Source organism: Bubalus bubalis, chromosome 21, assembly GCF_019923935.1.
Source record: "Bubalus bubalis isolate 160015118507 breed Murrah chromosome 21, NDDB_SH_1, whole genome shotgun sequence".
NCBI classification, from domain to species: domain Eukaryota; kingdom Metazoa; phylum Chordata; class Mammalia; order Artiodactyla; family Bovidae; genus Bubalus; species Bubalus bubalis.
Window position 1 is genome coordinate 11,471,500 of NC_059177.1, and position 19,579 is coordinate 11,491,078.

The 19,579-nt window shown below is 44.0% G+C and overlaps 1 protein-coding gene across 4 annotated transcripts in view; it reads left to right on the forward strand.

The window, feature by feature from the left end:
- Positions 1-7,846: 7,846 nt before the first annotated feature.
- Positions 7,847-19,579, forward strand: part of DLEC1 (DLEC1 cilia and flagella associated protein) — a 92,336-nt gene continuing 80,603 nt past the window's right edge. For all 4 annotated transcript variants that reach the window (XM_045163942.1, XM_025272605.3, XM_044934150.2 and 1 more), the window contains exons 1-2: positions 7,847-8,499; positions 9,506-9,656. In XM_045163942.1, coding sequence (XP_045019877.1) covers positions 8,104-8,499; positions 9,506-9,656 — 547 coding nt within the window. In that variant the 5' untranslated portion in view covers positions 7,847-8,103. The remainder of the gene's footprint in view (positions 8,500-9,505; positions 9,657-19,579) is intronic.

Below are 19,579 nucleotides of genomic sequence, written 5' to 3' on the forward strand. Positions count from 1 at the left end.
GTGGGTGAGGTGTGGCGGCAGCAGAGAGAGGAGGGGAGAGAGGAGTGAGACAGGCCAGAGAAGTAGTGGGAACCAAGTCCCGACGGGCCTGCTAAGGGCTGCCATTTTTACTCTGGGGAACATGGGGAGCACTTGAACATTTTCAAGTCAAAAAGGGATGTGTTGTGATTCATATTTTTTTATTTGTATTTAAAAAATTTAAAAATATTTTATTGGAGTATAGTTGATTTACAATGTTGTATTAGTTTCAGGTATTCAGCACAAGTCAATCAATATTACATGTACTCTTTGAGTCTTTTCCCATAGAAGTCATTACAGAGTGCTGAATAGAGTTCCTTGTGTTATACAGTGGGTCCTTATTAAGTTATCTATTTTATATATATGTTATTTATATATATATGTAGTGTGTATATGTTAGTCCCAATCTTTCAATTTACCCTGCCCCCACCCCACCTTTCCCCCCTGGTAAGCATGTTTGTTTTTTACACCTGTGATTCTGTTTTGTAAATAAGACATTTGTACTATTTTCTAAGATTGCTTTTTTTAAATTTTTCTTTCTCTCCACCCCACAGCTTGTAGGATCCTAGTTCGATGACCGGGGATTGAATCCCGGTCCCCTGCAGCAGAAGGGTGGACTCCTAATCACTGGAACTCCGGGGAGGTCCCTGATTCATATTTTAGAAGAATCACTCTGGCTGCTGGTCTGGGAGTATCATGGAGGAACAGGGCTGAAGCACGGAGGCCAGGGAAGGGGCTCTTGCAATAATTCAGGTGAGAGTGAATGGTGGGTCAGCTGCCAGTGGTGGGGGCGGAGGTCATGAGAAGTGGGAGGAGTCTGGATACATTTTGATGGGAGAGCCAGCAGGACTGAACAGTAGGGGCTGTGAAAAGAAGAAAAGAGTCAGGGAGGACCTAGGTTTTTGGCTTGGACAGTTGGAAGCAGTTGGTTCCCAGAAGCTGAAATGGGGAAGGCTGAGGAAGAGCGGGTGCTCTGTTGTGGACGCATTACATTTGAGGTAACTGCAGACAGCCAAGGTGAGATGTCAGGAACAAGATGGATGTATAAGTCTGGAGTTTTAGAGGGGGAGGTGGGCTGGAGCTAAACTGGGCTATGGTTCAAAGCATGTTGAAAATGCCGATAAGCCTTCACATAGTTCTAATGGGAGTCTACTCAGGCTAATCTTTCTGAGAGGCAATTTGACAATACCTCAAATATTAAAATATATATATGCTTTGGCCAAGAAATTATATTTTTATAATTTTTTTAAGGTTTGTGGTTTCTTTTTTTAAAAAAAAAATTTATTTATTTGGCTGCTCTGGGTCTTAATTGTGGCATGCAGACTCTTAGTTGTAGCCTGTGGGATCCAGTTCCCTGACCAGGGATCGAATCTGGGCCCCCTGCCTTGGAGCATGGAGCCTTAGCCACTGGACCACCAGGGAAGTCCTTGGCCAAGAAATTTTGATTCTGTATCATCTGTATATTATGTATATAAACATTATATAAGGTAAAGTTCACTAGCAGGGACCTGGTTAAATATAACTTGATATTTCCATTACAGTGTGTTCCCCTGCATCTTTTAAAAATAAAACAAAACAAAAAAAACATTATCTTTGAGTTGCAGTGAAAAAAAGCAAATTGCAGGACAATATACATAATGTCTAATATCATTGGTGCTTTTTAAAAATTAAAAAAATCTTTATAAATATTTTGTTTGTATAGGGAGAAACAATAGCTAGAATGATATAGAAATAACCCAAGTAAAGAGATTGAGAGGAAGATACTTTATTTTTTTTGTATTATTTGAATTTTTACCATACTGATATATACTTTTTGAAATTTAAAAGTAAAAACAGTATTTTTATTGACATATAGTTGATTTACAATGTTAAATTCTGCTGTTTAGCAGATTGACTCAGTTATACACATATACACATTTTTTTGTATTCTTTTCCATTATGGTTTTACAGAATGATTATAATTCCCTATGCAATGCAGTAGGACCTTGTTATTTATTCATTCTATATATAATAGTTTGCATCTGCTTACCCTAAACTTCCAGTCCATCACTTTCTGACCCCCTCCCCTGCCCCCCCATGGCAACCACAGGTCTTTTCTCTACATCTATGAGTCTGTTTGTCTGTTTCTTTTTTGTAGATAAGTTCATTTGTGTCATATTTTAGACTCCACATACAAGTTATAATCATATGGTATTTGTCTTTCTGACTTTAAAGGTAAAAATATGTAAAAGGTCAAAGACGCGTGGGAACCGAGAGATAAACAAACACAAATTCTGGTTGGCAGAACAGGTTGTAAAGTGAAGAAGGGAGCTCAGGAAGTTCCCTTTGTGCTGGCCAAGTTCTCACAGGTGAGGGGGCTGGCGCCCTTTACTACTGGTGCAGGGTTGGGACCATTCAGTTAGTCACAGAGCAAACAGAAAGTGGTTGCTGGGCACAGCGAAGTCAGGAATGAATCCGGCTTATCAGGCAGGGAGATTCAAGTAGAAGAGCGAGAAGAGGGTGGAGATGGGGAAGCACAAGAAAGTGGGGAGTGAGGGAACAGGGTGTTTTATTGAGAGGGACCAGGCAGCAAAATACTGCTGAAAAGTCAAGGACAATGAGCACAGAGGAGTAACTGGAGCTTTCCTGGAGATCTTGGCCTGAAAAGAGCTGAGGGGGGCTGAAGCCAGAGGGTGGGAAGATCAGAAAGAAAAGGGAGAGGCCTCTCTCAGGCTGGGCCAGACTGTCTGTGACTTCCTCTGAGGCTGTTTGGAGGCAGGATGGAGAGGTCAAAGGTAATGGTGAGAATCCATTGTCCTGTCATTCCCAGGGCAGGGAAGGGGGCTGGGGAGACCACCCTGTTTGGGCAGGCCCACTTCTAACACTAGAACAACAGAGTCCCCATCACCACCCGGATGGTTCTACGAGCTCCTTACTGCACAGTGGGGGCAGGGGGAGGCTCACATGTTTATGAACAATTGGACAAACCAGCCCATTTGCCTGCACTCTCTCCACTTCCACCCCTCCCAGCATTACCACTTACTGTAGCCACCAGTCAGCCAGGAGAGGAAGGCCTTAAAGAAACAGGCAGCACAGGCCCTGCTGGTGGGCTCACAACATTTGCACAGGCATGGGGCACATCATGTTGACTTCGTGGCCTCCTCACTCGGGCGAGGGTGCAGCTCCCGGAGAGTGAGAGCAGGATGCTCTCAAGTACACAGTCTAGAACAGGGGCCTTGGCTTCCCAGCCCTGAGGATGGAAGCGCTACCAGAAATTAGAGGTGAGAGAGGCAGGCCCAACCACGAGAACAGGAAGTAGCCCAGGTACGTGGGCAAGCATCCTGGGCCTCAACTCAGGAAGTGGGTTTCAGGCTGCAGGACACACAGACACACCCCAGGAGTAAGACGAGGACGGCTCTACCACCTCTGAGCAGCAGTCGTGCCATGGCAAGGATGAGTCACTGTGATGTCAACGCTGCTGCCCTGACAAGTGCAGGCCTCTCCCCACCTCAGTGGGTGATCTCATAACCCACCTGATTGCACACACAGGATGGGTGGGAGTCGTCCTTGGCCCCTCTTCTGTCACTCCTGTTACACCCATCCGTGAGTCTTCTCAAGTCCATCTTTTAGCTCCATCTCCAATCTGTTCCTCTCACCTGAATCCCAGCATCCTTACCCTCTTTCCTGACCCCAGTGGGAGTTTCCTGATTGAGCTCCCTGATGCCTCCTGTTTCCACCAGTCTTTGTTTCATAGCAACCTGAGTGATCTCAGTACAATATACAGCTGACCACCAAACACCCAGCTTCAGACCCTTGATGGCCTCCTACTGTCCTCAGAATAAAGTTTAAATTCCCTAATGTTGCCTGCAAACCCATTTATGATCTGGCCTTTGCCTAGGAGTTTTCCTCCACTCTCTGAGTTCCACCCCTGAACTTCTTTCCTTTCCAGCCATACGTGTGGCCCTCTCCTGGCTTTAGCTCAACGGGGTCCTTCTACATGGTGCGCCCCTTTCCCTTCTCTCCTGGCTTACTCCTACTTGTCTACTTTTTCGCTGAAAAAATTGAAATATAACTTACATACAGTAAAATTTACCCTTTTTGGTGAATAGTTCCATCCCCCCAAGAAATTCCCTCATTCTCTTTGAAGCCAATGTTAGCTCCCATCACCAACTCTTGATAACCACTGATGTGTTTTCTGGCTTGCATTTTCTATAAGTGGGTATCCTATAAATGCACTCATTCAGTATATATGTGTAGCCTTTTTGAGAATGGTTTCTTTTACTCAGCATAATGAATTTGACATTCTTCTATGCTGTTGTGTGTATCTCTAGTCTGTTTCATATTTGTTGTTGAGAGTATTCCATTGCATAGATGTACAATTTATTTGTTTTCACCAGTAGAAAGAACATTTGGTTTTTTCCCACTTTTTGGAGATCATGAATATTGTTGCTATAAACATCTTCGTACAGGGTTTTGTAGGCACGAACTTTCTCATTTCACTTGGAAAAACACCTAGTTGTGTGGGACTGTTGTGTTACTTTATAAGAAACTGCCAAACTGTTTTTCAAAGTTGCTATACTAGTTTATAGGTTTCCTGGTAGCTCAGCTGGTAAAGAATCTGCCTGCAATGCAGGAGACCCCAGTTTGATTTCTGGGTTGGGGAGAGCCCCTGGAGAAGGGATAGGCTACCCGCTCTAGTATTCTTGGGCTTCCTTGGTGGCTCAGATGGTAAAGAATCAGGCTGCAATACGGAAAACCTGGGTTCGATCCCTAGGTGGGGAAGATCTCCTGGAGGAGGGCAGGGCAACCCATTCCAGTATTCTTGCCAGGAGAATCCCCATGAACAGAGGGCCTGGTGGGCTACAGTCCTTGGAGTCGCAAAAAGTCAGACATGCCTGAGCGACCATGCACAGCACAGCATACTAGTTTGTATTCCTGTCACAATATATGACATTGAGTTGCCTCACCAACACTCAGTTGGTTTGTTCACCTGTTTGTTCATTCAATTTCTTAACATTCTACTAAGCACGTAGAGGTACTGCATTGGAGGCTTTTTTTTTTTTAAGTTCTTTATTGAATTTGTTACAGTATTGTTTCTGTTTTGATTTCTTTTGGCTGCCAGGCATGGGGGATCTTAGCTCCCAGACCAGGGATCCAATCTGCACACCCAGCATTGGAAGGCAAAGTCTTAACCACTGGACTGCCAGGGAAGTCCCTGCATTGTGGTTTTAATTTACACGTTCTTGATCACTAATGATGGTGAGTCTACTCATTCTTCTAAATCTCTGCTTGTTGTTCACTTCTACCCACAACCCACTACTATACTTGCTTTCTCTGTAGACTGCTTATTTTCCTGTCCTTTGTGGTTCCATGACAACATTTTCTCCACCTTGACCACAACCCACTAAATGCAATTGTTTACCTGTTCCCACCTACCCAACACCCTGGAGAAACACACACATACTTCCCCATACCTCACAAACCTACATACCCACTTCCCCACACTTCACACACGCATTCAGGCCACCAACTTCCCCACCCTGCCTCCAACCCCTGAGCTCTGCGAATGCAGAAGCAGCATCTTCCTTTGGTATCTCCAGCTCCCAGCACAGACCTGAAACAGAATCCTTACACAATAAATGTTAAATGAATGAATGAATAAATGCTGAACAAATTTGAGAATGGGCAGATGAAATAGAGAGACGCTTTGCAACCAAAAGGACCTGGCTGTGCCAATTAACCCTTTCTCTGTTGGTCCTCACCCTAAGCTCATCTTCAGTTCAGTTCAGTGGCTCAGTCATGTCCAACTCTTTGCGACCCCATGAATCGCAGCATGCCAGGCCTCTCTGTCCATCACCAACTCCCAGAGTTAACCCAAACTCATGTCCAACGAGTCAGTGATGCCATCCAGCCATCTCATCCTCTGGCATCCCCTTCTCCTCCTGCCCCCAGTCCCTCCCAGCATCAGGGTCTTTTCCAATGAGTCAACTCTTCCTGTGAGGTGGCCAAAGTATTGGAGTTTCAGCTTTAGCATCAGTCCTTCCAAAGAACACCCAGGACTGATCTCCTTGTAGTCCAAGGGACTCTCAAGAGTCTTCTCCAGCACCACAGTTCAAAAGCATCACTTCTTCAGTGCTCAGCTTTCTTCGCAGTCCAACTCTCACATCCAAACATGATTACTGGAAAAACCATAGCCTTGACTAGATGGACCTTTGTTGGCAAGGTAATATCTCTGCTTTTTAATATGCTATCTAGATTGGTCATAACTTTCCTTCTAAGGAGTAAGCATCTTTTAATTTCATGGCTGCAATCACCATCTTCAGTGATTCTGGAGCCCCAAAAAATAAAGTCTGACACTGTTTCCACTGTTTCCCCATCTATTTCCCATAAAGTGATGGGACCAGATGCCATGATCTTAGTTTTCTGAATGTTGAGCTTTAAGCCAACTTTTTCACTCTCCTCTTTCACTTTCATCAAGAGGCTTTTTAGTTCCACTTCACTTTCTGACATAAGGGTGGTGTCATCTGCATATCTGAGGTTATTGATATTTCTCCCGGCAATCTTGATTCCAGCTTGTGCTTCTTCAAGCCCAGCGTTTCTCATGATGTACTCTGCAACACAAGACAGGACTTACACATGGACATCACCAGATGGTCAACACCGAAATCAGATTGATTATATTCTTTTCAGCCAAAGATGGAGAAGCTCTATACAGTCAGCAAAAACAAGACCAGGAGTGGACTGTGGCTCAGATCATGAACTCCTTATTGCCAAATTCAGACTTAAATTGAAGAAAGTAGGGAAAACCACTAGACCATTCAGGTATGACCTAAATCAAATCCCTTATGATTATACAGTGGAAATGAGAAATAGGTTTAAGGGACTAGATCTGATAGACAGAGTCCCTGATGAACTATGGACGGAGGTTCATGACATTGTACAGGAGACAGGGATCAAGACCATCCGCATGGAAAAGAAATGCAAAAAAGCAAAATGGCTGTCTGGGGAGGCCTTACAAATAGCTGTGAAAAGAAGAGAAGCGAAAAGCAAAGGAGAAAAGAAAAGATGTAAGCATCTGAATGCAGAGTTCCAAAGAACAGATAGGACAGATAAGAAAGCCTTCCTCAGCGATCAATGCAAAGAAATAGAGGAAAACAACAGAATGGGAAAGACGAGATCTCTTCAAGAAAATTAGAGATACCAAGGGAACATTTCATGCAAAGATGGGTTCGATAAAGGACAGAAATGGTATGGACCTAACAGAAGCAGAAGATATTAAGAAGAGGTGGCAAGAATGCACAGAAGAACTGTACAAAAAAGATCTTCATGACCCAGATAATCACGATGGTGTGATCACTCACCTACAGCCAGACATCCTGGAATGTGAAGTCAAGTGGGCCTTAGAAAGCATCACTACAAACAAAGCTAGTGGAGGTGATGGAATTCCAGTTGAGCTATTCCAAATCCTGAAAGATGCTGCTGTGAAAGTGCTACACTCAATATGCCAGCACATTTGGAAAACTCAGCAGTGGCCACAGGACTGGAAAAGGTCCGTTTTCATTCCAATCCCAAAGAAAGGCAATGCCAAAGAATGCTCAAACTACCGCACAATTGCACTCATCTCACACACTAGTAAAGTAATGCTCAAAATTCTCCAAGCCAGGCTTCAGCAATATGTGAACCGTGAACTTCCAGATGTTCAAGCTGGTTTTAGAAAAGGCAGAGGAACCAGAGATCAAATTGCCAACATCCGCTGGATCATGGAAAAAGCAAGAGAGTTCCAGAAAAACATCTATTTCTGCTTTATTGACTATGCCAAAGCCTTTGACTGTGTAGATCACAATAAACTGTGGAAAATTCTGAAAGAGATGGGAATACCACACCACTTGACCAGCCTCTTGAGAAACCTGTATGCAGGTCAGGAAACAACAGTTAGAACTGGACATGGACAACAGACTGGTTCCAAATAGGAAAAGCTCATCTTAGTAAAGGCGATACCGCTGTGCGCATATTTGAGGATGACGGCTTCATGGCACCCTCCTACGGACGGAAAGCGGAAGAGGCAGGCCGGAAGTGCGGCAGGGAGTTAGCGGCGTCTCAGTTGCCATGGAGACTGGAAAGCGAGAGCGGCAGTCGGCTGAGTCTGGATCCTACGCTTTCGCTGGGGCAACGTGGACGCCCAGCCCGCGTCTGGCCCGGATTCGCAGCCCTAGCCAGTCCACCTGGCTCTCCTCCCTCGCCTACTCCGAGTCCTTCCACCATGGCTTCGGGAGTCGGCGCCGCTTCGTCGCGCAGCTTTCGCTCCCGCCGCTCCCCGAGCCACAACTGCTGCGCTTGCGCCCCACCTCTCTGCGCACCCAAGACATCTCGTACTTGCTCACCGGCGTCTTCCGCAACTTGTACACCGCCGAGGTGATAGGGGAGGAGGTGAGCTCGAATTTGATCAAGGCTCGCGGCAGCCAGGATGCGCGGCACGAGGAGTTCGTGGACCAGCTGCAGCAGGTAACAGGGTACCGCGCCCCGCTCGCTTCTCCGCGTGCTCACCCAGGGGATGGCGGGGTCGCGTCTGCGGCTGTGCGGGGGACCCAGGGCGCGACTCAGCCACTCGGCAAATGTCAGCCCCTGTCGGGTGCAGCCGCTGTTCCAGGCACGGGGTACGCAGCTGGGAAAGAGCAGACCAAGTCCGTTCCGCCGTATATCCTACGTTGTAGTGGAAGGACACTATATGCGCTCTTAAGCAAATGCACACTCTCTACACGCATAAGGTGTATATCTGCAGCACCTATCTCTTTACATCTCTACACACACAATGCATATATAAGTGAAACGACAGAAAGCAGAATAGTTGTTTTCCTGGCGATGATAAAGCTAAAAGTCACGTCCGCTCTAGGGTGCCTGCCTTTGTGTCACAAACCACAATCTTAACCATTGAGAGGCATCCATGCCCAGATTTTCGGAAGCATGCCCAGTCTCTGGAACACCAGCTCTGCTTCCTGATCTGTATAAGGACAGCAGCTGTCCTGAGTCCTCTCTGATAAGGCCTCTCTGACTGCTGGCCATGCTGCCCACGACTTTCTTAAAGGAGTCTCAGCTGAATGCTTTCAAGCAGCTGAGGTGAATTCTGAAGGGGTCGACACCTGGAGGCTTTCAGTTCACTATGCTCTCTGCAGCTAGGTAGCAAATCCTTCTATCCTGAGTGACACAACCCTTTGTCTACCACAGGTGGTGTGTTAACTCGCATTTGGTATTTCAGAGTTTGGATGACAGAACTCTTTACTGCGAACCCAGTAGTCAGGAGACAGGATTTGAGACTTGGCACTGTTCCTGACTTTATTGTAAAAGCTTTAAGCCATTTCCCTCAGTGGGTCTTAGACTTCAGATCTGTCTGGTTAGACCAGGTGGTCTCTGCAGTTCTGTGACTGTTCTGTGCTTCATGGGAAACAATGCTGCTCAGGTGAGGTTGAGTCATCTCACCATATTTCTGTGCATCTGATCACCCACCTGACAGATTCGGGAGCTCTATAAGCAGCGGCTGGATGAAGTTGAAATGTTGGAGAGACACATCATTCAGGCCCGTGCACGGGCCCTTGCGGAGAAAGAACAGGCCATGCACCAGGCCAAAGTACAGTTCCTTGAGCCCTTTATCAAGATGCCTCCAGGTGTGTATGATGAGCTGCTCTATGCCCTTCACCCTAACCCCCCAGTTGTTAATATATTATTGTATTACCTCATTGAAAGAAAGTGAAGTCGCTCAGTCATGTCTGGCTCTTTGCGACCCCATGGACAGTAGCCTACCAGGATCCTCCGTCCATGGGATTTTCCAGGCAGGTGTACTGGAGTGGGTTGCTGTTTCCTTCTCCAGGGGATCTTCCCAACGCAAGGATCAAACCCGGGTCTCCCGCATTGTAGGCAGACTCTTTACTGTCTGAGCCACCAGGTAATGGACGTCATGAAAATGAAAAATTGTGCATCAAAAGACTCTTACCAACAGAGTAAAAATGCAACCCACAGAACTTCTCTAGCCTTTTTTAAAATGTTTGGAGAGTGAGTTGCACCAGTGTTGTTTCATTATCACAGAACACTCCAGTGTGCATGTCTCCAGAGCAGAGAGTGTCACCTACATAACCAGCACACAACCCCTAAGCCGGGGAGTCAGCATGGAGGGGGTGTTATCCTCCAGCTCACAGATGGCCCGCAGGTTTTCCCTGCTACTCCACAGCGCCCACTTCTCCTCTGTGGTCTAGCATCCTGTCTAGGAAGCCGCATTGCATGCCACTGTCATGTCTCACTTTTAGACTTTTCATTTGGGACCCTTCTTTGAACTTTTCCTGTCTTTTATGTTCTTGACCATTGAGTTTTCCCCCAGATTTTAAAAATTGTGGTAAAATGCACATAACATAAAATTTACCCTCAGCTCTTTTTAAGAGTACAGTTCAGTGGTATTAAATACATTCATTATCTTATACAAACATCATCACCATCCATCTCCATAACTCTTTTCATCTCACACAACTGATACGCGCATTAAAAATACCTTCACAGTCCCTCCATCCCTCCAGCCCCTGACGACCACCATTCTACTTTCTGTCTCTGTAATTCTGACTGCTCTAAGTAGTATTCATATAAGTGGAATCATGCAGTGTTTGTCTTTTTGATGCTAGCGTGTTTCACTTAGTGTAATGCCCTCAAGGTTCATCCATATTGTAGCCTGTGTCAGAATTTCCTTCCTTCATATGTTAAATAATATTGTGTTTGTATATTACACTTTGCTTATCCATTCATCAGCTGATGAACGCTTGGGTTGCTTCCAGGTGTTAGCTGTTGTGAATAATGCTGCTCTGAACACGGACGTACAAATACCTCTTTGGTTTTGTGTCTAGAAGGGGAATTGTTAGATCATATAGTAGTACTATTTTAATTTTTTGAGGAACCACCATACTGGTTTTCACAGTGCCTGCACCATTTTTACTTTCCCACCAACAGTATACAGGATTCCCATTTCTCCATACCCTCACCAACACTTATTTTCTAGTTTTTTGATGGGGGTGGGTGGGGGGGGGGTGTGTGTGTGGGGGGAGGGGTGTGTACCCATCCTGATGGGTGTGAGTGGGTACCTCATTGTGGTTTTAATTTTGCATTTCCCTGATGATGAGTGATTTTGAGTACCTTTTCATGTACTTATTTACCATTTGTGTATCTTCTTTGGAGAAATGTCTTTTCAAGCCCATTTTTTTTGGGGGGGTCACATTTCACATATTTATTGGGAGCCATCGGGGAGGGGACCTCTCCCTGTCAACAGAGGAGCTCACAGTTTCTTCAGCCACTCCAGGCTTGGGCCCCGGGGGTCCTGAGGATAGCTGGGCATGTTGCCATCGTCTTAGAGGGGCACTGGGAACTTGTAGGGTATGGCCCATTGATCATGACCGAGTACTTGGTGTTGGGGCTGAGTGTGGGCAGAATTACAGGGAAACCCCCACTGGTGAAGGATGCCACCAGCACCAGTTCCTTGGCACAGACATTGTTGAGGGAGGCTGCGATTCTCTCGGCCAGCCTGATCTTAGCGGCAGTGAGGGCGCACAGAGCACTCTTCAAGCCCGTTCTTAATCCATCGTATTGTTGAGTTTTAGGAATTCTCTGTATATCCTGGTTATTAATCCCTTACCCGATATATGATTTGAAAATATTTCTCTCCTTCTGTGGGTTGCGTTTTTCCTCTGATGCACAATTTTTAATTTTCATGAAGTCCAATTTGTTGATTTTTCTTTCGTTTTCTGTGCCTTTGGTGTTGTAGCTAAGAGATCATTGCTAAATGCAGTGTTGTGAAATTTTGGCCATGTTTTCTCCTAGAATTTATTAGGTGTTGGTCTTGGATTTAAGGTCTTTGATTAATTTTGAGTTACATAGTGTTACAGGAGGATCCAACTTCATTCTTATATATAAATATGTCCAGATTTCCTGGCATCGTTTGTTGAAAAGACTGTCCTTTCCCTATTGATTGGCCTTGACGCCATTGTCAAAAATCATTTGACCATATGTATGAGGGTTTATTTCTGGGCTTTCTCTTCTATTTCGTTGGTTTCTGTGTCCACTTATGCTAGTACTATGTTCTTATTACTGTAGCTTTCTTGTAAGTTTTGAAATCAGCAAGTGTGGGTCCTCCAGCTTTGTTTGTTCAGATTGTTTTGACTATTGGATATTCCTTGAGATTCCGTAATGGATTTTAGGATGGGTTTTACTATTTCTGTTATAAAAAATATCATTGGGATTTTGATAGAGATTTCATTGAATCCATATTTTGCTTTGGGTAGTATTGACACTTTTAAAAGAATGTTTTGGCTGTGTTGGGTCTTTGTCCTGGCGCTCAGGCTCTTCATTGCTGTGCACCGACTTTTTCTAGCTGCAGCGAACAGAGGCTGCTCTCTAATTGTAGAGAGGCTTCTTGCATGGCTTCTCCTTCCAGTGGCTTCTCTTGTTGCGAGCACAGGAACTCTAGAGCGCCGGCTCACCAGTTGTGACACATGGGCTTAGTTGCCCTGTGGCATGTGGAATCTTCCCGGAGCAGGAGTCAAACCCGTGTCCCCTGCATTGGCAGGTGGATTCTCAAGCACCAGGGAAGTCCCAATGTTGGCATTTTTAACCATATGAAGTCTTCTAATCCAAGAACATGGGATGTACTTCCATTTATGTCCTCTTTCATTTTTTTCCATCAGTGTTTTGTATTTTTTATTATATAAATCTTTGATCTCCATGGGTAATTCTCAACTATCGTATCCTTTCTGATGCTCTTGGGAATGGAATTGTTTTCATAATTTCCTTTTCAGAGTGTTCATTTTAGTGTATAAAAATGCATCAGATTTTTGTGTGTTCACTTTATGTCCTTCTACTTTGCTGAGTTCACTTATTCTAAAAGAGGTTTTTTGTGTATGAAATCTTTAGTGTTTTCTGTGTGTGTGCATGCCCAGTCAGTCAGTCATGTCTGACTCTTTGTGACCCTGTGGACTGTAGCCCACCAGGCTCCTCTGTCTTTGGGATTCTCCAGGCAAGAATACTGGAGTGGGGGACTTCCTTGGTAGTCCAGCAGTTAAGACTCCAGGCTTGCAATGCCGGGGGCCCTGGGTTCAATCCCTGGTCAGAGAACTAGATCCCACATGATGCATGTACTATATGCTGCAGTGAAGATTGAAGATCAGACCTGGCACAGCCAAACAAAAATGAATTAAAAAAAATAGAATACTGGAGTGGCTTGCCTGCCCTCCTCCAGGGGATCTTCCTGGCCCAGGGATCAAACTTGCGTTTCCTGCATTATAGGCAGATTCTTTACTTCTGAGCCACTGGAGAATTCCGCCGTTTTCAACTGATAAGATCATATCATCCACAAACAGTAATAATTTTACTTCTTCCTTTCCAGTTTGGATGCCTTTTAATTCTCGCCTAGTTGTTCTGATTAGAACTTCTAGTATTATGTTTACTACAAATGGTGAAAGCAGGCATTCTTGCCTTGTTCCTGATCTTAGAGGAAAAGCTTTAAGTCTTTCACCACAGAGTATGACATTCGCTATGGGTTTTCATCCATGATTTTCATTATGTTGAAATAGTTTCTGGTTGTCCCTAGTTCTTTGTGTTTATTTTTTTAATCATGAAAGGATGCTGAAGTTTGTCAAACAATTTTCTGTATCAGTTGAGGTGATCATGGGACTCTTTCCCCCTTCATTCTGTTACTGTGGTGTATTACATTGATCGAGTTTTGTATGTTGAACCATCCTTGCATCACAGGAACAGATCACACTTGATAGTGCTGAATTTGTGAGGATTTTTGCATCCGTGTTCATAATGGATGTAGTCTTCTTGTAGTGTCTTGATCTGGCTTTATATCAGGATAATGCTGGCCGCTTGAATGAGATAAGAACTGTTCCCTCCTCTTCCATTTTTTTGTGAAAAATTTGAGGATTGATATTAATTCTTTAAATGCACTTGAGAAGAATGTGTATGCCATTATTGTTCGATAGAGTGTTCTATATGTCTGTTAGATCTAGTTAATCTATTGGGCTGTTTGAATCCTCTGTTTCATTACTTGTCTTTTGCCTGGTTCTTCTTTCTATTACTATAAATGGGTACTGAAGTGTCCAACTAGTATTATCGTAGAACTATCTATTTCTCCCATCAGATCTGTCATTTTTTCCTTCATTATTTTGATGATCTGTCATGAGATGTGTAAATGTTTATGCTTATTGTATCTTCTTGCTCTATTGAATCTTTTATTGGTGTGTAATGTCTTTCTTTGCTTTATTTGCTTCTTGTAACCTTTTTTGATTAAAAAGTCTTTTTTTCCTCTATTAGTATAGCTACTTCCTCTCCTGACTACTATTTGCATGGAAATCTTTTTTCATCTTTTCATTTCAAATCTATTTGAGTCATTGGATCTAAAGTGAGTCTCCTGTAGACAGCCATCTAGTTGGATCATGTATTTTTATCTATTCTGCCAATTTTTGTCTTTTGACTGGAGAGTTGAATCCATGTACATTTAAAGTGAAAGAAAGTGATAGTCGCTCAGTCGTGTCTGACTCTTTGCAACCCCGTGAACTGTAGCCTACCAGGGTCCTCTGTCCATGGAATTCTCCAGGCAGTACTGGAATGGGTTGCCATTTTCTCCTCCAGGGATCTTCTCAAACCAGGTATCGAACCCGGATCTCCTGCACTGCCTGCATATTCTTTACCATCTGAGCCACCAGGGAAGCCCAAATTACTTTTAAAGTAATTACTCATAAGGAGGAACTTCTGTCACTTTGCTGTTTTTTTGTCTTGTATCTCTTTTGTCCCTCATCTCCTGCATTAGTTCAGTTCAGTTCAGTCGCTCCGTTGTGTCCAGCTCTTTGCCACCCCGTGGACTGCAGCACGCCAGGCCTCCCTGTCCATCACCAGCTCCCGGAGTTTACCCAAACTCACATCCATTGAGTCGGTGATGCCATCCAACCATCTCATCCTCGGTCGTCCCCCTCTCCTCCTGCCCTCAATCTTTCTCATCATCAGGGTCTTCTCAAATGAGTCAGCTCTTCACATTAGGTGGCCAAAGTATTGGAGTTTCAGCTTCAGCATCAGTCCTTCCAATGAACACCCAGGGCTGATCTCCTTCAGAATGGACTGGTTAGATCTCCTTGCAGCCCAAGGGACTCTCAACAGTCTTCTCCAACACCACAGTTCAAAAGCATCAATTCTTCAGTGTTACTGTCTTATTTTGTATTTAGTCAGTTTTTGTAGTGAAATGTTTAAATTTCCTTTTTTTAATTTTCTTTTGAGTATATTCTACAGCTATTCTCTTTGTGGTTGCCTTAGGGATTACATTTAAAAGCCCCAGATTATAACATTCTCATTTGAATGTATACCAGCTTAACATCAATAAATACAAAATTCTTTGTTTCTTTACATCTCCATCCCCACCCCTTTTGGTTGTTGATGTCACAGAATTACATCTTTATACATTGTGTGCCCAGAAATTAGTTACCAACTAATCCATTAGTCTTGTAAATTATATAGAAAATAAAGACTTGGAGTTACAAACCAAAGTCACTATAATACTAACATTTATGATAATACTAGCTTAATATAATACTAACTTTTCATACTACTGTATATTTGGGGGGCTTCCCAAGTGGCACTAGGGGTAAAGAACCTGCCTGCCAGTGCAGGAGACATAGGAGACTCAGGTTCAATCCCTGGGTTGGGAAGATACCCTGGAGGAGGGAGGGCATGGCAGCCTGCTCCAGTATTCTTGCCTGGAGAATCCCATGGACAGAGGAGCCTGGTGGGCTGCCATCCGTGGGCTATAGTCACGAAGAGTCATGACTGAAACAACTTAGCACATAACTTTGAACTGGTTTTTTTTGTTTTAGCTTTAATAGTTTTTTTCCTTTAAATGTATTAGTCTCTTAAATCATGTATAAATTTTTCATGATTTTCCATGTATTTACCCTTACTGACATCTTTATTTCTTCATGTGGCTTGGAGTTACTGTCTAGCATCCTTTCGTTGCATGTTATAGAGCTCCTTTGAGCGTTGCCGGTCAGGTCTAGTGGTAACAGACGCCCTCAGCTTCTGTTTATCAGGAAATGTCTTAATTTCTCTATCCCTTTGAAGGACAGTTTTTACTGGATATAGGATTCTTGGTTAACAGTTTTTCCTTTTAGCACTTTGACTATATTGACCCACTGCCTTCTGGCTTCCAAAATTTCTGATGAAAAGTCTACTGACAACTTTATTGAGGATCTTTGGATGTGATGAGTCACTACTGCCTTGCTACTTTCAAGATTCTCTCTTTGTCTTTCAAATGTTTAATTATAACGTGTCAATATGAGACTTTGAGTTCATCTTATAATTCATGAGCTTCTTGGATGTCTATATTCATGTATTGCATTAAATCTGGGCTGTTTTCAGCCATTCTTTCTTTAGATACATCCTCTCTGCCCCTTTTCCCCTTTCTTTTCCTTCTAGGACTCCCACAATGTGTATGTTAGTTACTTGCTGGTGTCCCACAGGCCTCTTAGGCTCTCTTTACTTTTCTTCAATCTTTTTTCCTTTTCGTTTGACTCAATAGTTTCCTGTTTTTGTATCTTCAAGTTCACTGATTCTCTCTTATGCCTGCTCAGATATGCTTTTGAATCCCTTGAATAATTAGCTTTTCATTTCAGTTAGTGTTCTTTTTAGTTCCAACATGTCTTTTTAGCTTCCTTATAGGTTTTCTGCCTGTTGATATTTATGTTTTTTTGTACATCATTTTCTTGATATTCTCCACATTTTTTTTTATTAATAGCTCTATGAGCATCTTCAAGACAGTTGTTCTAAGCCTTTGCCTAGTATAACTGCATTCAGGTCTTTTTCAAGGACAGTTGTTGTTGATTTAATTTTTTCCTTTGAATGAGCCATACTTTCTCATTTCTTTATATGTTTTCAATTTTTTTTTTGTTAGAAACTGGACATTTGAATCTAATAATTATGTGACTTTAGAAATCAGATTCTCCCCCTTCCACAGAGCTTGCTAGTTATTTTGTAATTGTTTTTGGTTTTGTTTGTTAGTTATTGTTGGCTGTCTATGCTGAGGTTCAGCCTGAGCTATAATCTTAAGGTTCTTTTCCGAACCCTTCCCTGAGTGTATGTGGTCATGTTCTGATTTCTCCCTAATCTGCAGTTGTTTTTGAATGTCTTAGTCTTTAATATCTGGCTTTCAAAAGAGGAAAAAGAGAAAGATGAAGGGGAGGGGGTGCTAGCCATTTGAATTCCCTAGAAGTCACTTCCACCTGGAGGAGGCGGGGCATGCCACAATGTGGGAGGTGCTTCTTTGCCTGCACCTCTGTGGTCATCGGCAGTCAGAGCACAGATCCCAGGCATTTGGAGGACAGCCTCTTTTTGGGTCACCCACGCTGTCACGGGTTGTGTGTAGGTTGCCCCTGCCCTGGGACTGAGAGTGAGGGCTGGGTAGCTGCTCCTGTGCTAAGGTCACTGCAATCGCCTGTCCAGGCTTCCCCCTGGAAGTACAAGTCAAGCAGATGCCATAGTTACAGAGGAGTCCAATTAGACTGATTCTACTAGTGCAGCTTGCACCTAGTGGCGAGACAGAGTCCTTGTGCTTTGTACGCCCATCTCCCCAGGATCCTCTCTTTAGACAGTTGTTTTTTTTAATTAGTTATTTTGGCTGTACCTGGACTTAGTTGCAGCATGTGGGATCTAATTCCCTGACCAGGGATTGAATGCTGGCCCCTTGTGTTGGGCGCTCAGAGTGTTAGCCATTGGACCACCAGGGAAGTCCCTCCTGACAGTTCTTGAGAAGCCTCTCACTCTATAAGGTGGCTCTAATGTTTCCTCGTGACCAAACTCCAATTCATGCTTGGCAGCAGCAGCGTACAGATGATGCTGGTTGCGCCAGCCCCCCAGCACTTGGCTCCTCTCACTGCCGCACGTCAGGAGGCACAAGTGACGTTAGCCCTGGTCGCCTGGTCACCTTCGTGTCTCCACGTTAAATTCTCCACGTTAGATGGTAACTGACTAGTATTTTGTGGAGAGGTATTCTCAGATTTGACCAGTATGTTTTTTCCTCCTCAAATCCCCACACCAGCAGTGAGCCAGCGGTGCTAAGAACTCTTTTCAGTCTGCCATCTCTCTGATGATACTTGGTAAATTTTTTTGTCAAAGAAACTGGGTCATTTTTTCTATACATTTGTCTATAGTCTGGATTTTGCTGATTTCACCATTGTGGTATCATTTAACCTGTTCTTATCCCTGTATTCCTTGCAGTTCACTAGTTATTTCTAGAGACTTTATGAGATTTAAGTTCAACTTTTGAGAGGAGAAGGGGAGAGACCAGTTCGTAGATGGTGCTGTGTGCTCCCTTCAGGAGATGCATGGTGTTTGATATCTCTTGTTTTCATGATGCTGCCAGTTTTTGCCTAAATATATTGTTTCATTAGGGGTTACAAATTATAATGCTAACGGTACTGAAATACTTCTGTAAAGAGAAACTTTTCTGTGATGATTCTGATTACCCAAGATAGGAGCAGAATTAATTCTTTCCCTTTATCTGCCAGTTTTTAAAATAATGAGTTGGTTTCCCTAACATCTTCCAAAGATGAGTAAAAAGGTTTGGCTGGTTGGTTCTTCCTATCATTATGAACTCATGGATTTCATAACTAATTATGTTTATTGTCCTGTTGATGAAGCACTGGTTGCCTGTGGTAAACTTCCTTACTTTCTGGAATGATCAGAAGTTCCAGGTTCATCTTGTGTGTCTATTGCTCCAGACCTGGAATCGGCCATTTCTTCAAGAAGTCCTGGTACCTTATATTCCCCCCCAAAGACTTTGATCTGTCATCCTGCATCCCTGAAAATCATCCTTTTCCAGGGCAGCAGAGACAGTGCTTTTAGGGTGAGGAGACCTGGCGTGTCTGTGGCCTGCAGGGAGGGAGAAGTAGAAGATACAGTGGCTTCAGAAAGCTCTACACTTATGGGGTGCTGCTGGGGACCAGATGATGGGTAAGATGCTTCACGAATGTTATTCCACAGAATCCTTCCAACAACCCTGCAAGACAGGTTTTCTCTCCATTTACAGGTGTAAGAACTGAGAGAGAACCTCAGATCATTCCCTAAATTCCCACAGCTCAAAAGGGCTGGGACCCAGCTTTGAACTCGTGTCTATCGTCAAAACCCATGTCTGTCTCTGTCAGGAGGAGGGGGAAGGCCTGTTTTCCACGCACAGTGTCACATGGTTGCAGATGGCTTCCCCTAGGGTGTGTGGGGCCCTGTCCCCGTCAGGTCTGCCCTCGCTGAAGCTCAGCCCTGTGAGACAGTGAACACCCCGTGCAGATTCCGTGTCTCCTCCTGTCCCCACTTCTCCGCAGCAGTCGTGTAGCTGCCAGACCCCCTCCCTCAGTCGTGGATTCAGGCAGAGATGACTGGTAGTGGATTCTTGGGAAGATTTGTTGGTTGCCTGCTACCTGGCAAGTCCCCGGAGTCAGATACTGTCCCTGTCTTTGATAGGATTCTTCTGGCTAGAGATCAGGGGAGATTACATAATTATTTGTTTGTTTGCTTTTAAGGA